General features: G+C 42.7%; 1 protein-coding gene across 2 annotated transcripts in view; it reads left to right on the top strand.

Annotated features, from left to right (window-relative positions):
* Window positions 1-8188: 8188 nt before the first annotated feature.
* HECA (hdc homolog, cell cycle regulator) overlaps window positions 8189-15730 on the top strand; it is a 46527-nt gene continuing 38985 nt past the window's right edge. The window contains exon 1 of one of the 2 annotated variants that reach the window (XM_032769226.2): window positions 8189-8784. In XM_032769226.2, the coding sequence (XP_032625117.1) occupies window positions 8559-8784 (226 nt within the window). In that variant the 5' untranslated portion in view covers window positions 8189-8558. Of the gene's footprint in view, window positions 8785-12447; window positions 12516-15730 lie in introns of those variants that run through there. The other variant, XM_032769229.2, reaches the window with a different exon arrangement.

A 15730-nucleotide genomic window follows, 5' to 3' on the forward strand; every position in this document is an offset into this window, starting at 1 on the left:
TTAAAGAGTTCAGGCAGGGAGACCCAGTCGAGATAAAAACAGTCCTGGATGGTTGTTTGCTATTGTGGAGGGAATCTGTGAACAAGCCAGCTCATGCAGGAAATCACCACCACCAGAACAGGCCCCATTTAGATTGCAGTATGACACCAGCAGACCCTGAACAGGACCAATCTAGTGTCACATCGGACCAAGAATCTAGGAATCAGGAAGAACTTTGAAGAAGGGGTCACTGGAGATATTGAGCTGACCAAGGCAGAAAATGTGATCACCCAATCGACATCTCATGATACTATTGTTCTTTGCTAGCATGACAGTGGGAATATGTGCTTTAAGAGGGCTGTGGACCTAGACTGCTTTTCACAGTGAGTCATGCACTGGTCACCTCTGACTCCAGCCTGCATTATTAGTTAATTTATATGGGCATATGTAATTGATTCACTATTGTATAGTTCATTGATTTAAAAGGATGGATATAGTGACTGTGTCTTTAAGAGACTTGGTAGTGGCACATGCAAGAAAGTAAACTGGCTGGATCCGGTTGTAGCGTATAGGCAGGTGTAGTCCTTGAGTGGCTTACAGTAAAAGTTTGTTTGAACCTACTGGTTGTGTCTCTGTGTTAGCCTTCGTGTCCAATACAAGACAAAAGCATTATGAAGTTAGTCATAGAATCATAGAATATCAGGGTTGGAAGGGACCTCAGAAGGTCATCTAGTCCAACCCCCTGCTCAAAGCAGGACCAGTCTCCAACTAAATCATCCCAGCCAAGGCTTTGTCAAGCCTTACCTTAAAAAACCTCTAAGGAAGGAGATTCCACACCTCCCTAGCTAACCCATTCCAGTGCTTCACCGCCCTCCTAGTGAAAAAGATTTTCCTAATATCCAACCTAAACCTCCCACACTGCAACTTGAGACCATTACTCCTTGTTCTCTCATCAGGTACCACTGAGAACAGTCTAGATCCATCCTCTTTGGAACCCCCTTTCAGGTAGTTGAAAGCAGCTATCAAATCCCTCCTCATTCTTCTCTTCTGCAGATTTAACAATCCCAGTTCCCTCAGTCTCTGCTCATAAGTCATGTGCTCCATCTTTGTTGTCCTCCGCTGGACTCTTTCCAATTTTTCCACATCCATCTTGTAGTGTGGGGCCCAAACTGGACATAGTACTCCAGATGAGGCCTCACCAATGTCAAATAGAGGAGAATTATCATGTTCCTTGATCTGCGGGCAATGCTCCTATTTATACAGCCCAAAATGCTGTTAGCCTTCTTGGCAACAAGGACACACTGTTGACTCATATCCAGCTTTTCGACCACTGTAACCCCTAGGTCCTTTTCTGCAGAACTGTTGCCTAGCCATTTGGTCCCAAGTTTGTAGCAGTGCAGTGTAGTGTTTGTGTCTCTAAAGGCTGGCAGTAGGCAAAGACAACTAGGCAAAATAAATTGACAGTTTCAAAGACACAGAGAGAGCTGAGCTATTAGCTGTTTTTCCTGCTTAAGGCTTGTCTGCAAATTAACCTTCTCCCTGCCCAACACAGGGAGCAATCCCTGCTTCCTACTTCCCCATCAACAGACAGCTTGTCATTAGCAATTTGACTTCTCATAGAAGGCTGTGACCTGCCACCAGGAAATTTCCTGAGATTTCTATGTAGGGTTCCATACATACATTCATAGATTCCAAGGCCAGAAGGAACCATTGTGATCACCTAGTGAGTCTGATCTCCTGCATAACACAGGCCACGGAACTTCTCCAAAATAATTCCTAGCAGAGATCTTTTAGAAAACATCCCATCTTGATTTTAAAATTGCCAGTGACGGAGAATCCACCAAAACCTTTGGTAAATTGTTCCAATGGTTAATAACTCTCACTGTTAAAAATGTAGGCCTTATTTCCAGTCTGAATTTGTCTAGCTTCAACTTCTAGCCATTGGATCTTATTATACCCCATGTATGTACTTACAGATTGTAATCAAGTCAACCCTTAACTTTCTCTTTGTTAAGCTAAATAGACTCAAGGAGCTCAATCTATCTCTAAAAGGCACGTTTCCTAATCCTTTAATCATTCTCATGGCTCTTGTCTGAACCGTACATTCAGCCAATTATCCACACTCCCTACAAATCTTTTTCAGTCACTCTTTTCAAGGATAGACTCCTCCAACCTAAGTATGGCCTACAGTGTTTTTTCCTAGATGTATACATTTATATTTAGCCATGGTCAAATGCATATTGTTTGCTTATGCCCAGCTTACCAAGCAATCCAGAATGCTCTGTATCAGCGTCTTGCCCTCTTTGTCATTTACCATTCCCCCAATCTCCATGTTATCTGCAACTTTATCAGTGATAATTTTATGTTTTCTTCCAGATCAGTAATAAAAAAACCGTTAAATAGCATAGGGCCAAGAACCAATCTTGGCAGGACCTCACTAGACACATCCCCTCGATGATGATTCCCCATTTACAATTATATTTTGAGACTCCTCAGTTAGCCAGCTTTTAATCTATTTAATGTGTGCCATGTTCATTTTATATCATTCCTAATTTATAATCAAAATTTTGCGTGGTACCAAGTCAAATGCCGTACAGACATCTAACCATATTACATCAAAATGACTATCTTTATCAACCAAACTTTGGATCTCATAAAAAAATTAAGTTAGTTTGACAAGATCTATTTCCATAAACCTATATTGATTGGCATGAATTATATTACCCTCCTTTAATTTTTTATTAATCAAGTCCCATGTCAGCCACTGATAGGCCTATAATTACCAAGTCATCCTGTTTTCCATCTCTACATATTAGCACAATGTGAGGCCATTATTTGTGCTGTTCATTTACCTATGACATTTTTTTTCTTTTTTATCTCTGAATATTGAGATCTCTTCACTGAGTTGTCCACCACAATGCTTGGATCTTTTTCTGGTGATGCTACCACTAATTCAAAAATGCATCAGTTTAGAGAGTTATTTTCAAGTGTTCCTGCCACTGCATTCATCTGTGTCAAATTTTATCATGCCAGTTACATAGCTCTGTTGAGTCCTTCTGGAGGTTTTCACAACCTCCCTGCTCTTCATTAACCTACATAATTTTTGTGTTCAGGAAATTTTTCTACTTAAATATTTATCCTTTCTTAGGTCATTAAATAACAACTAATCCTACCCCTTGGATATCTACTCTTAATAATAGTGCTTTCCATATATTTAGTACCTGCCTTTGTGAAGTTCTTCACAACTTACATCCTAGCAAACACCATCAAAATGTGGACACTTCTGGAGTGGTAGCCAATTGGTACACAGCATACTAGTGGTGGGAGAGAGGGAGAAAAAATGTTGTCCAATATGACAGGGCAAATCTCTAAGGTTACAAAAAGTGCCATGGATTACTTTGTCTCCATACAGGGGAGTGAGGAACACATTTTCTATGATCTGATACAAGAAAGCCTTACTCTATGAACTGAATAGAACTCCATTTTCTACCTCAGAAGGATGAAAGGCTGAATAGACTTTGCCAGGATTTGAGTTTGCAAAGCAGGGTGTTCGCAGAACTGATATTTAAACCATTATATTATTGCGGCCCGAGTGGCCCTTTACCATGTCACTCTTTCCTTAGTTCACCATTAAAGCAAGATGGGTAGCATGCTTCTGGGGACAGATTTCTGAGGTCAGAAATGGCATCTTTAACTTGAAACGTCATAATTTCTGTGGGTTAAAACAAATCAGTCCCTTAACCTCTTATCAGGTAGTATTGGCTTGCTGATGTATTTTAGTCTGTACCAGTGACTTTTTCCCAGCCCTTGCTCTTCTTTCAGACTAGATTAGGGTGACCAGATGTCCTGATTTTATAGGGATAGTTCCGATATTTGGGGTTTTTTCTTACATAGGCACATATTACCTCTGATTCCCTGTCCTGATTTTTCACACTTGCCATCTGGTCACCCTAGACTAGATTCATTTCACTGTCCTGAGAAATCACTCAAAGACATAGGAGCCAAATCCTGGTCTCATTAAAGTAAATGGAAGTTTTGCTCTTGATATCAGTTGGATCATGATTTGGCTGTCTTGGTATTCCCCTTATTCCCTCAAGTTGGCCACACTTTCTCTGCTCTGCTAGTGATTTCTTTGTGAAATTCTTAGAGGCAGGAAGGAGTGTAATTCAGGCGTTTCAAAGCTGTGAACTAAGGTAGAAAGTGCCAGTTAGCAAATAATAGCACGAGTTATTGAAAAGTAGATACTGGGGAAAGGGTCCATCTGCCCTGAAAACTGCAGAGCAGCTAAAACATCAAAAATGTGGATGTGTATGGGCAAATTAAAAGAGCTAGGTCAGTTTAACTTTTTGTAATGAGTGTAATATACTAAAGACGGCAGCCAATTAATTGGAACATTAAGGTACAGGAAAAATGTACAGGATGATTGGGAATATGTTAAGGAACTGTACATAAGATCTTATCTGGGAAACTGTTTCAGTTTAGCCAGGGAGTACAGAAGAGGCATACCTAATATTTTTAAATGGTAATCTCAAATTACTCTAGAGTAGCTCAGACAGGCAGTACATTAGTTATTATTATTTATTATGGGCAGGATGCAGGATCTGGGCCTTAATGAAATAAGGTAGGCAGTTATGTGCCAAAGGCGGTTTGCAGGTCGCCCGATGGTGACCCCCTACTAAGTTTCAAAAGGAGCCCCCTCCGTTCGTATGCTGCTTGGCATCCCACCATTCCTATCCAGTACTGGCAACCCCAAACGTTCAAAAATCATAAGCCAGGCCTCAAAAAATCACGAGATTGAGATTTTTTTAAACCAATTTTGTGCTCAATTTAGCTTGTTTAGTTTCTGAGTCTTCAGGGTGCACTTGGTTCACATTTTTAAGCTTCTCCCTGCACCCATGAGGACTAGAAACTTGCTCCTTATTTTAAATGAAAGCTGAGAGTCTCACTTTTAAGGGGAAAAAATCATGTGGTTTTTATGGTAAGTCCTGGAGTAGATGGTGGCAGCCTTCATGTGGCCCACTCTGTTAAGTGAAAAATCACGACTAATGTCATCCATCAACAATGTCTGCATCTTCAGAGCAACAACTCAAGCCACTGTAACAGCCCTCTTCAGGGTCAAATAAAATGCCAGATAAGTAGGAGGACAGTTGTTCCTGAACCTAACATTGATGGGTTTTCCTGGGAAAAGTGCAAGTATCTTGCAAATATGCTGAAGACATGACATCGACGTCTTTATGCTCCAAGAAACCCACATCTCCAATGACCAACAGGGTAGCTACTACCATATTCATAGCTACAACCTCATGATAGCCATTACCATCCAAAATACAGCCTGGCCATATATGCAAAGAACACCATAATGAATTTTGACATCTTCCCCCCAACTGAAGAAGAAGTCACCTACACGACTGCCATCAGGATAGGAGAGCTGCACATTACTAATGTGTATAAAACCCCTAATTCAAAATGGCCAAAACCAGTGCTCCCAAGTATACCAATCCCAGACTGATACATTGGTGACTTTAACAGCCACCACACTATTTGAGGCTATGAAGTAAATGAAGCCAATGGTGAAGACCTCATGGATTGGAGGACTGTGGAAGATCTGCAACTGGTCTTCAATCCCAAACAGCGAGTAACTTTCCACTCTGTTCTCTGGCAATGCAATTACAACCCGGCCCTCACTATTGTTTCCAAAGATCAAAGCAGGAGTATGCTCCATGCATCCTGCAAAATATTTCTTGACTTCCCCACAGGAAGTCCCAACATAGGTCCATCATTACCCATGTCGGCATTGAAATCCCTGTGATTCTGTCAAAACAAATCCCACAGTGGAATCTGGCCAAAGCCAACAGACTGCTATAGGGGAAGCTGTTGAAAAAGTGGTAACCCATATCCCTGCGACACCAGAATGTTATCACCAATCTGTTGGCCTCATTATTGTTGCCAGCAAGAAGGGTATCGAAAGAATACACTCCCTGCTGGACAAAAGAGACCCAGGATCTGCACTGGCAATACAACCAGTCAGCAGCCCACATGTCGTGAAGGCCCTGCTAGAGTATCTAGACTCAGCCAGACCTTGGTGGTGGACTGAGTGTGTTGAAGGTTTGAACTTCACACACTCTAGTTGCCATGCCTGGGCCTTACTTCGATGTCTCAGAGCTGCTAATTAGATGGAATATCGGACCTCAAAAGTCTGTTCCAACTTCATAGTCTCCAAACTGGTGGAGAGCACAAAAGGACCACTCAACAAAAATAGCAAGTGAGAGATCCATCATCAGCTACACAGGACCATGATCTCAATCCCTCCACAAGACCTCATTGCCATCAGTATAGATGACATGAAAAAAGGTTTAGCTACAACGAAGAAAGGGAAGGCGGCCAATGGAAATCGTATCCCCAATGGAACTCCAATGGCTGGCGAAACTGTACACCAAAACTACGGAATCTGGATGCACCCCAAAAGTCTGATGGGAGGTGATAGTTATTGCCATACTCAAACCAGGCAAGCTGACCAATGACCCAGGAAGCTATAGGGCAATATCACCTCTGTATACTATCTACTAACTTCTGGAATGTATCATCCTCCAGAGTCCAACTTGAATGGGGATCTAAACACCATGGAGGAATATTTCCCAAAATGGTGGCTCAAGCCAAATCCTCACAAAAAAACAAAACAAAAACAAAAAAACCCCAGTCACTGCATTCCATCTTGATAACAGGAGTGCTAAGTGCACCCTGAAAGTGACCTTCTGCGGCAATACTATGAGACATGAGCCCACTCTGACCTATCTCAGACTGAAGCTGGATCGCATGCTAACCCTCCACGATCTGAAGAAAGTAGCAGCCAAGAAGAAGACAAGGGTTAACCTAGTCCAAAAACTGGCAAGCACAAGCTGGGGGACATTAGCATCAGTGTTAAACAATGTTGCCAATTATTGTGGGACTCACAGTCTTCTTCACATGACTGATGTAAATGTAGAGCAACAACTATAATTTTATATTCAGATGGTTAAGGCAGATAATTACATCTGGAGTAGCAGAGTGTATTGCTGTGATGTCTTCTCTGTATTTCTGAATTGGGCATTGAGTTGTTATATGTTCCATGGTATGTTCTGAGTGTCCACAGTTGCACACTGAAGAGTCTTTAATTTTCCATTTGTGCAGCAACTATCTGCATCTGCCATAGTTTATGCGGATGTGGTTTAGGGTTACCCATGAGCTTCATGGGAGTTTGAAGCCTGGGATCTTTTGTGTTGGGTCTTTCACGAGGTGTTTATTTCTGACTTCTTGTGAATTCCACTCAGCTTTCCAAGTTTCATCAGGTTGAAGTTGAATTGTTGAAGGTTAAATTCCTGGGTCCAAAAGGGCTTACGTGACTTCAAGCAGTGGTGAGGGATGTTGTTAAGATGGGAAGATATTTGTTTTCCACAATTTGCTGAAATTCCTGAAGGGTTGCAGCATCACCCCAAATCGATGGAGGTGCAATGCACGACAGCACCGGTAGCCAAGGGGTTGTGGTCGACTTGAAGGTTCTAGTGATGCACCGCATTGCAGTATTCAGCTGGACTTCAACAAGTCGAGTGTGGTCACATCTGGTCCATATCACTGCACAATACCTGGCTACGGAGTACACAAGGGCCATGGCTGCTGTCCATAACTAGGGTTGCCAACTGTACTTTATTACAAGAGACATCGCTTATTTTTTCATCTCTGTACAACAAAATCGGGAGTTGCTGAGTGCTGCAAAAAGCAGTAAGAAATACCAGATGTGACTATAGGTGAGTACTTATTATTAATAATAATAATAATGATAATAATATCAGGGGGAGGGGTGGGGTAGGAGTGCTAAGAAACAGTGCTTTATTTTTGAAATACAATGTTAACAACCCTGCCAACAAAGCTCCAGCTATTTTCCAGGGAGAAGACCAGACGCATTTCCAGCGAAGTACACTTAACAAAAGCTTGCGCTGCCTCCCTCCTTGCGTTTGTGGAGGTTGTTCTTTCAGGAAATGAGGCAGATCTTCCAGGGAACTGCTCCCTTCTACTGTGAGCACGTGAGGCTTCTGCTAGGCCAAAGGGAGGAGCCTTGTATGGCAACCTCCTTCCACAGCATTGGCAGCCCCCAGGCCGTGGCGTGGAGAGCGGGGGATCAGGCCTCACTTGGGCGCCTCGTGCTTTCTTTGCTGCCCTGGTAGAGCTCAGCTCCCCCCGCCCTTTTAACTTGCGCGGCTTCTCTCTGTCACCAGCCAGCGCTAGTGCGTGTGAAAGCAGGAAGCCGAGAGGGGCGGGAGGAGAGCGATAGTAGGGGAAGCAGAATCAAAACAAGCGGGACACGCCTTTTCCCCTGGCGCTGCTTCCCCCGGGGCCGGGCCGGGCGGCTGGGTGTGTGCTCAGCGGGGCTGGGCTGGCCGCGGGTGCCCGCCCGGGACGGCCGGGAGCACTCAGCCTGGGAAAGCCGCAGCCAGCTCCTCTCTCCTTCTTGGGCGCCCTGTTTGCAATGGAGCCGCAATGAGCCGGGGGTAGCAGCAGCCGCCTCCTCACCAGCAGCCGCCGCAGCCTCCTGCTCCAGCTCCGCGATGCCGAACCAGAAAAGCAGCAAAGGCAAGAAGAACAAGCGCGCTAACAGCAGCGGGGACGAGCAGGAAAATGGAGCCCTGGCCCTGGCGGCGGCCGCGGGCGCAGCGATGGGAGCGGCGGCTGGGGCGGCTGGAGGATCGGGAGGAGCAGCGGCCGCAGCGGCCACGGCCGGAGGCTGCGGAGCTGTGAGTGCAGCAGGCGCGGCTCCCAGCGACAGCAGGAGCGGTGAGAGGGGGGCGACGGGCGGTGCTGTGAGGCGGGGGTTTGCCCTGGTTTCTGCAGCATCAGCAGCGTGATGGGCAACTTGTGCCTTCCCCTGCCCGGGCCCGAGCTGCGAGCGGGGCCCTCGGCGGCGCGTTGCCAGAGGGCGAACGAGAGTTAGGACTCGCCCCTATCCCCGGGCTGCGGCCGGCCGCCGCCCTGCGCCGCGAGAAAGCGGAGCAAAAAGCAAACGCCCGGTGCAGCTCTTCGGGCTACGCTGCCCGACAGGAAACAAAATGTCATCTGGGTTGCTCCATGTGCTCCCCGCCGTGCCGCCGCTGGGACTGGGAGGTGGGGGCTGGCAAGGGCCACGGGAGGCTTTTACTTTTCCAGACTCCTTGTCTTTTCCTGTCTCTTCTCTCTGCCCCCCCCCCCCCCATTTTATTTTCCTTCCTGATGCTGCTGGGGGCTGTGTGTGCGCCCAGTGCGTGTGATGCGCCACATCAGGCTGTGGGGAGGGAAGAAGGAAGAGAAAAGGGCAAGAGGAAAAGTTACCTCCGAAAAAATTCTCCTCTTTGTGTCAGCTGGCATTGAGGGGCGAGGCGGTCATCTGCGCAGGCTGAGCTCAGTGCTGAGCACTGCGATGGAGCCTGAGGTTAACCTGCAAGTGACCCCCCCCCCGCCTTGCTTGCAAGGGTATGTGCAGTAGTGTCAAACAGCTGGAGAGCAGCACTTTGCCTACTGCCTAGGCATTGGGGCCTGACAGCTTACATAGGCTGAAAGCAAACCCGGTAAAGGGAGCATATTACTGGGGTGGGACATGGCAATCTAAGAGTTGGCTGGTACTAATCTTAGGGCATAGATGTATGTGCTCAGCACATTCTAATGAAGATGGCTATTCTTCTCGCTGCGTTTATAGACATGCGTTTCCATCGCAGCCCTTGGGGTGCACTTACAACTTAAACTCATAGGTAATTTAGTTTTAATTCTTCAGATTTCTAAAATAGAACTGTAGACATCCATCCAGTACTGTAACAAACTGTCAGTCAGTAACCCCTAGGTTATTCGTCATGGGTGACCATGATTAAAAGGAAGTCAAACACCATCCCCTGCCTGCCACCAGTCCAAACCTTTACTTTAGCAAAGATTTTCAGGACGTTCAGATTTGTGGCAGTTTTGCTATCCTTCTAAGTGAATATTAGAGGTATTATATGGTAGGATTATTGGATTTCACTGGTATAGAACTTTCAGGGCTTGTACCTACTGTCCCTGTTTAAGCAGAAATCCTGTTTAACGTGAATAAGGGTTGTTGCTTTAAAACGGTTGGCATTATGCAATGCTCTGGGTGGAAATTGTTCCTTCATTTAGAAGTGACCATTTATTTAATCACAATTAGAAAAAATAAAACAAGTCCTGGTGTACTTTAGAATGTTAAATAAAAATAAATTTAAGTTAACATAAAGGGGTGTAATGTAATCATATTTGCAGACTTTGTCATCCTTTTGAAATTGATTTCCCTCACAAGCCATTTTTGAGCTCTATATTTTTGACTCAGAGCATTTTGCTAGGATATTTTCTTGTGGAAACTTGTTTTACCATTTGCAGTTTTTTTTGTAGACTGCCAGGCTTTAGTTACTTTAAAGGAGCATTCAGAATTATACAAACGCAAGGCAAGTTAGAAGGTTCTGGGTTTTTTTGACTGGGAAATAAAACAATAGGCCCAGGTCCTGCAATCAAGTCTGTGAGGACCCTGTGAAGAGCCCCATTCAAATCAGGATTCAGGACCAGTGCTTTAACTTTTTCCATTATGAGTAAGTTGGCAAGGCAAGGAGAATAGATGCAACTGGATTTATACTTGGGTATGACAATTTTGCACATTGCTGTTACTCTTGAAAAATTATCATTGCTGATTATCACTTCATTTTTTGGGGGAGAAGAGCTCCTGTTGCATATTTTTAATAGAATTAATATAGTTAATTGTAAACTTTTTTATCTCACTAGGCCTCTGTCAGACTGTTTTTTATAAGACTATTAATACTCTGTGTAGTTCTGTAGAGTAAGTGATCAGGTCCTATTTTTGGTTTAGATGCATGAATAGGAAAAATTGAAGTTAGAGAATATTTGGAACCTTTTAACCTTGTTTGCCATGTTATGTGATGAGAACCTTTTACATTTTTATTTAATCAGAGAATAAGTATTGGGCCTGCTAAGGCGATTTTCACTGAGATATTTTCTGTAAGAACTGCCCACTTCAAAGTGACAAAAGGAGGGAAAAGGACCCCTGATTTTTTCCTCCCTAACCCAAGTGAAACCAGTGAGATACAAGAAGCATTGTGGGTAGGTAGGTGTTTTGTGTTTGTGGGATAACCCAACATAATTTTTTATACAGATGCCTTTTGAAGACAAGGGGAGTTCACTGCTCAGCGCTGTCAGTTCCTCTCCAGTTGGACAGTTTCCTCTTTTTAAAGAAGAATTTTGACTGTACCAAGTCGTTTGCATACCTTAGCTCTATTCTGATCAGGTTCTCGAGAAGTCCAGGCTACCTTTTGAAAAATCATACTGAGAAGTTCCTTTGAACTCAGTTTTGTTTCCCTTAGAATTCATTGTCCACAGGTGAAGCACTGGGCAGTGCAAGTACATTCAGACTGCCCTGCCAGCCAATGCGCCTCATCCCTAACCTGATGGGAATGCTGGTAGCAGTGAAAAGTTAATTCAGTCTCCTTTCAAGCTTTTTTTCTTCCCCACTGAGACTACTAACAAAGGTGCCAATTAGGAAGGTGTTTATTATGTGGACACTAACCTTGTTTTACATTGGTCACCAAACCACCATCAGATTGTAACTCATGCTCACAGTTGTCTTAGGCTGTGCATCCAAAGCTTTAGATTAGTTCAAGACATGGTTTTAGAAAAACCCAATGCATGCTATGGAGCCTACACTACAAAATACAGCAGTTGTGTGAGTGGGTACCCCATCTGGGGGATCATAATAAAGTCCCTGCTGTTTTTAAAGTCTGTGACTCTCCCTTGAAGTATAATGTAGATAGGGCCTTTGAGACAACAGGCTTCATAAATCTGAGATATTATTTCACTTATTCTTAGGTGATTACAAAAGGATTTTTTCAAACCCTGAGATGTGGTACTGCAGTGAGTTTTGGGAATGTTTTTGGGTGCCCTAAGTTAGTATAGTTCTACTATAGAGTACCATAACCTGATTTTTCTCCCTCCCTCTCAGTTTTGGATAATATTATAACACAGCTATTATTACACACAAGTTATATTAAAAGTATATTTGGGTTGTGGAGTCAAGCATTCAAAAGGTAGGAAAAGCCAGAATTAAGGTTCCTTGTCCAAACTTAATTCGTCCCCCTTGTGCATATACGTTAATCTACAGTCTGTTGATTCCATGATCAAGACTATTTTTTCATACAGTCTCATTTTCAGATGGATTTTCTAACAGTGCAGTTACCTCATCACCTGCTAAGGCATTGTTTCTGTGCTGTCTTTGTAGCTGGAACTATTTTCTCTGAATCACCACAACCACTTCCTGCAGCACCTATGTGTTCGTTAGGTCTTCCATATGAGTAGTGACCTACTTTGACCCTGCTTAATTTGAGAGACCTGAGTTGGGTCATAGCTCAAGGTGATATGGCTAGAAATATAATGCCACGGTATATGAAGTGACTGCACATCTTTCAGGTCTGACTCAAATGTAGTTAAACTGATAATTAAACCTGTGGTGTATTGTAATGCACAAGGTGAATGACATATTTTCAGCTACTGTACTTTTTTTTTTATTGGTGTCCTAAAATATGCCCACTCCAAGTTTATCATGATTACTATATGGCAAATTTTAAAATAAAAAAATGCAGATAACATTCTTTTCATAGAGGAAACAGTAATTTGAAATATTCTGAAGGGTACCATTATGAGCTGAATACTAATGTCAATATTGTAAATTTTTTGGGGAAAAAATGTCAAAGAAAAATGCTTAATTTATTAGAGTATTCACATGTGAAATATATCCAAGCAGATTGAAAGCTGACTTCTGTTTTTTGGGTTTTTAAAAAAAAAACTCGCCCCCCCACACCTTCCTTCCCCCCAAAACTTAAAATGTCCAACTGTACCTTTGCTGTGTTTAACTGTGACTATACAAGTTCTTAAGAACTACTTTATTTACTTTCAGTTAGAAATGCCAGGCTGGAAGAAATATATATAAAGTATCCTGGTTTTAATATTTTAAAATAGAAAATAGAAAACGTAGGCACAGCAGTAACAAAGATATACTGAAACTGTGACTAGCCAACCATTACAATTTAAAAACCGGTTACATTGTGGGGCTGGGGTATTTAAAGAGGACCAGAGAATTTGTGTAAGAGTATATCAGTGGTTCAGTTTTCAAAATGAAATATTCCAAAGTATATATTTATGGAGTACAAATCACTATGGTTAAGCACTGATAAATATTCTCTATCAAATATTCTATACTAATTGAGTGATTTTAAATGGGACCACTTGTGGAGTTTTAAAGTACTGCTAAGTGTGAGTAAGGACATAAAAATATGACCTATAATAGGATACTAAAGCATAACTTGTACTTCATGATTCTATTTATCTCAAACTCAGTTGAACATAACTGTTTTATTGCCTACACCAGTGCACTTTATATTTGAAAAGAGCCTTTATGCTGTATTTGAAGTATCTATTTGTAGGACTCTAGAAACTGCAAATACTTGCTTTTGTGGACAAAACAGTTAATAAAATTACAAATCTGTGTAGACGAGCAGTTGTGTAGTATTGATGAATACAATAAAGACTATTCCTGTATACATGTGAGAGAAACACATACACATGCACGGGTCAGGAAATTAAAAAAATTATATGCTCTCAGAATGGTTAACCATGGGCTGGATTCCATGCTCACGACCCTATATTTATTACTAGGCTTTGCTTTAGGGGGTATTTTAAAAACAGACTTATTTGAAACTGGTGAGAGACTGTTGAAAGAATTAAGAGGAGAGTTTTCTTTGCATCCGCTCATTCCAGACCTCCCTCCCATTTGTTTGTAAACAGCAGTGACAAGACAATTTCTGGGCATGGGTGAGGTCTGTAAGCTCTTTCTCTACCCTCCCTTATAGCATCATACAGACACACACTTTTGTCTGCTTGATAGTTGTGGTCCTGAACCCATCCTTGCTTCTCTACTTTTCCGCCTATAAAATATTAGACAAAAGTTGTTGGTTGTCCACAGTTAAATAGGTTCAGCCTAAAGATTAGATCAAATGAGATGCCAAGTGTTTTAGCTCCCATTGCTCTTGAGGGGCACAGACATTGGGAGTTGTGGGTGCTCAGCGTTTTGCAGAATTGGGCCTGAATTATAGGAAATAAATCCATATGGTTTGCAACCTTAAAAAGCACCTGAATTACAATAACGCACAAAATAATGATCAAAAAAAGTCACACCTTCTTCTAATTAGAGTCCTTTTCAGAGCAATTCAGGATTACAGAAATGCAGAAGTTTTGAGGAAACAGCTTAGTTCAAAGAAGTGAGAGTTCAGATGCGGAAGGCTAGCTCATCTTTGAGTAAGAAACAAGTGACTTCAGCACTGGAGTGTCGTGATAGAGTGCAAGGCTGTGAAGATGGGATACAGCTAAACTGCAGTTGTAACATGTCAAGGAGGAGTGTTTCTTCCATTAGGAAGAAAGGGAGGGAGGGAGAGAGAGAAAAAGGGTGTGTTTCTACTATAAGTAAAGTGTAGTGTAGCCATAACTTATGTTGATTTAGGCTATGTCACTTGGGGTGTAAATTAGCTACCCACCTCGAACGACATAACTTATGCTGACTTAAGTGTCAGTATGGACAGTGCTATGTTGGCAAGAGAGCTTCTCAAGCCAACATACCTACTACGGTTCACGGGGACTGGAATAATTAAGCCAACAAGAGAGCTCTCTCCCATCCAGTTAGAGCGACTACACTAGAGAGCTTACCGCAGCACAGCTGCAGCACTGTAAGCTCTTTAGTGTAGCCATAGCCTAAGATTCAGGGCAAGTCTACACTACAAAATTAAGTCAACCTAAGTTAGGTTGACGTGCAGCCACTGCAGTAATTGAATTGATTTATATGTCCACACTATGCTCCTTGGGTCGGCAGTGCACATCCTTACCAGGAGCGCTTGTACCAATTTAACTGCCAGTGTGGGTCATTGTGGGATGGTTTCTGAATGGCAGCAACAGTCAATGTAAGCAACACAGTGTCTACACTGACATTGCGTCCACCTAACTGCATAGACTTAAGCACTATGCCTTTCGCGGAGGTGGAGTTAAGTGTAGTGGGCAAGCAACGTCGGTGGGAGCCACATTTTAGTGGAGACACTTACAGTTAGGTTACTGTAAGAAAGTTTACAGCAACCTAACTTTGTAGTATAGACCAGGCCTCCGTTCCTTTCTGTAGGAATGTATACTGTACTTAAGAGGGAGATGCAGTAATCTCACTGTAGTGACCCCTTTATTCATATCACTGTTGGAATTTCACACTGCTAGCCTACTAGGGCAGAAGCACTGGAAATCTGCATTAACTATTACGCTCTGCTTCCTGAGACATAGGGATTACTTGTCTGAAGACCTTCAAAGAATTAAAGGCCATGGGGAAGGCTACAAAGAAGGTATTTAAATAATCTTTACATCATGAAGTGAGGGGGGTTTCTTATGCATTTGTCATTCTGTTTTTCTCCGTCCACTGAAACAGGTAAATGTGTCTTACATCTGGGAGGACTAATCTAAGTTGCCTGTTTTAATCGCCAATTTTTATAGTGGCTAAAATCTGTAGACTAGAACTTAGTATGAAGCAGTCTTCAGTCATGTTTTTGTTTCTTAAAGTTCATTCTTACTGATTGGTGTGAAAGCCAAAACATACCTTATTTAAGCAATGATGTATTTGTGGACTTCTATTCAGAATATTAATGTTTGTGAATAT

The sequence above is a fragment of the Chelonoidis abingdonii genome, chromosome 3 (genome assembly GCF_003597395.2).
Source record: "Chelonoidis abingdonii isolate Lonesome George chromosome 3, CheloAbing_2.0, whole genome shotgun sequence".
Classification (NCBI taxonomy): Eukaryota; Metazoa; Chordata; order Testudines; family Testudinidae; genus Chelonoidis; species Chelonoidis abingdonii.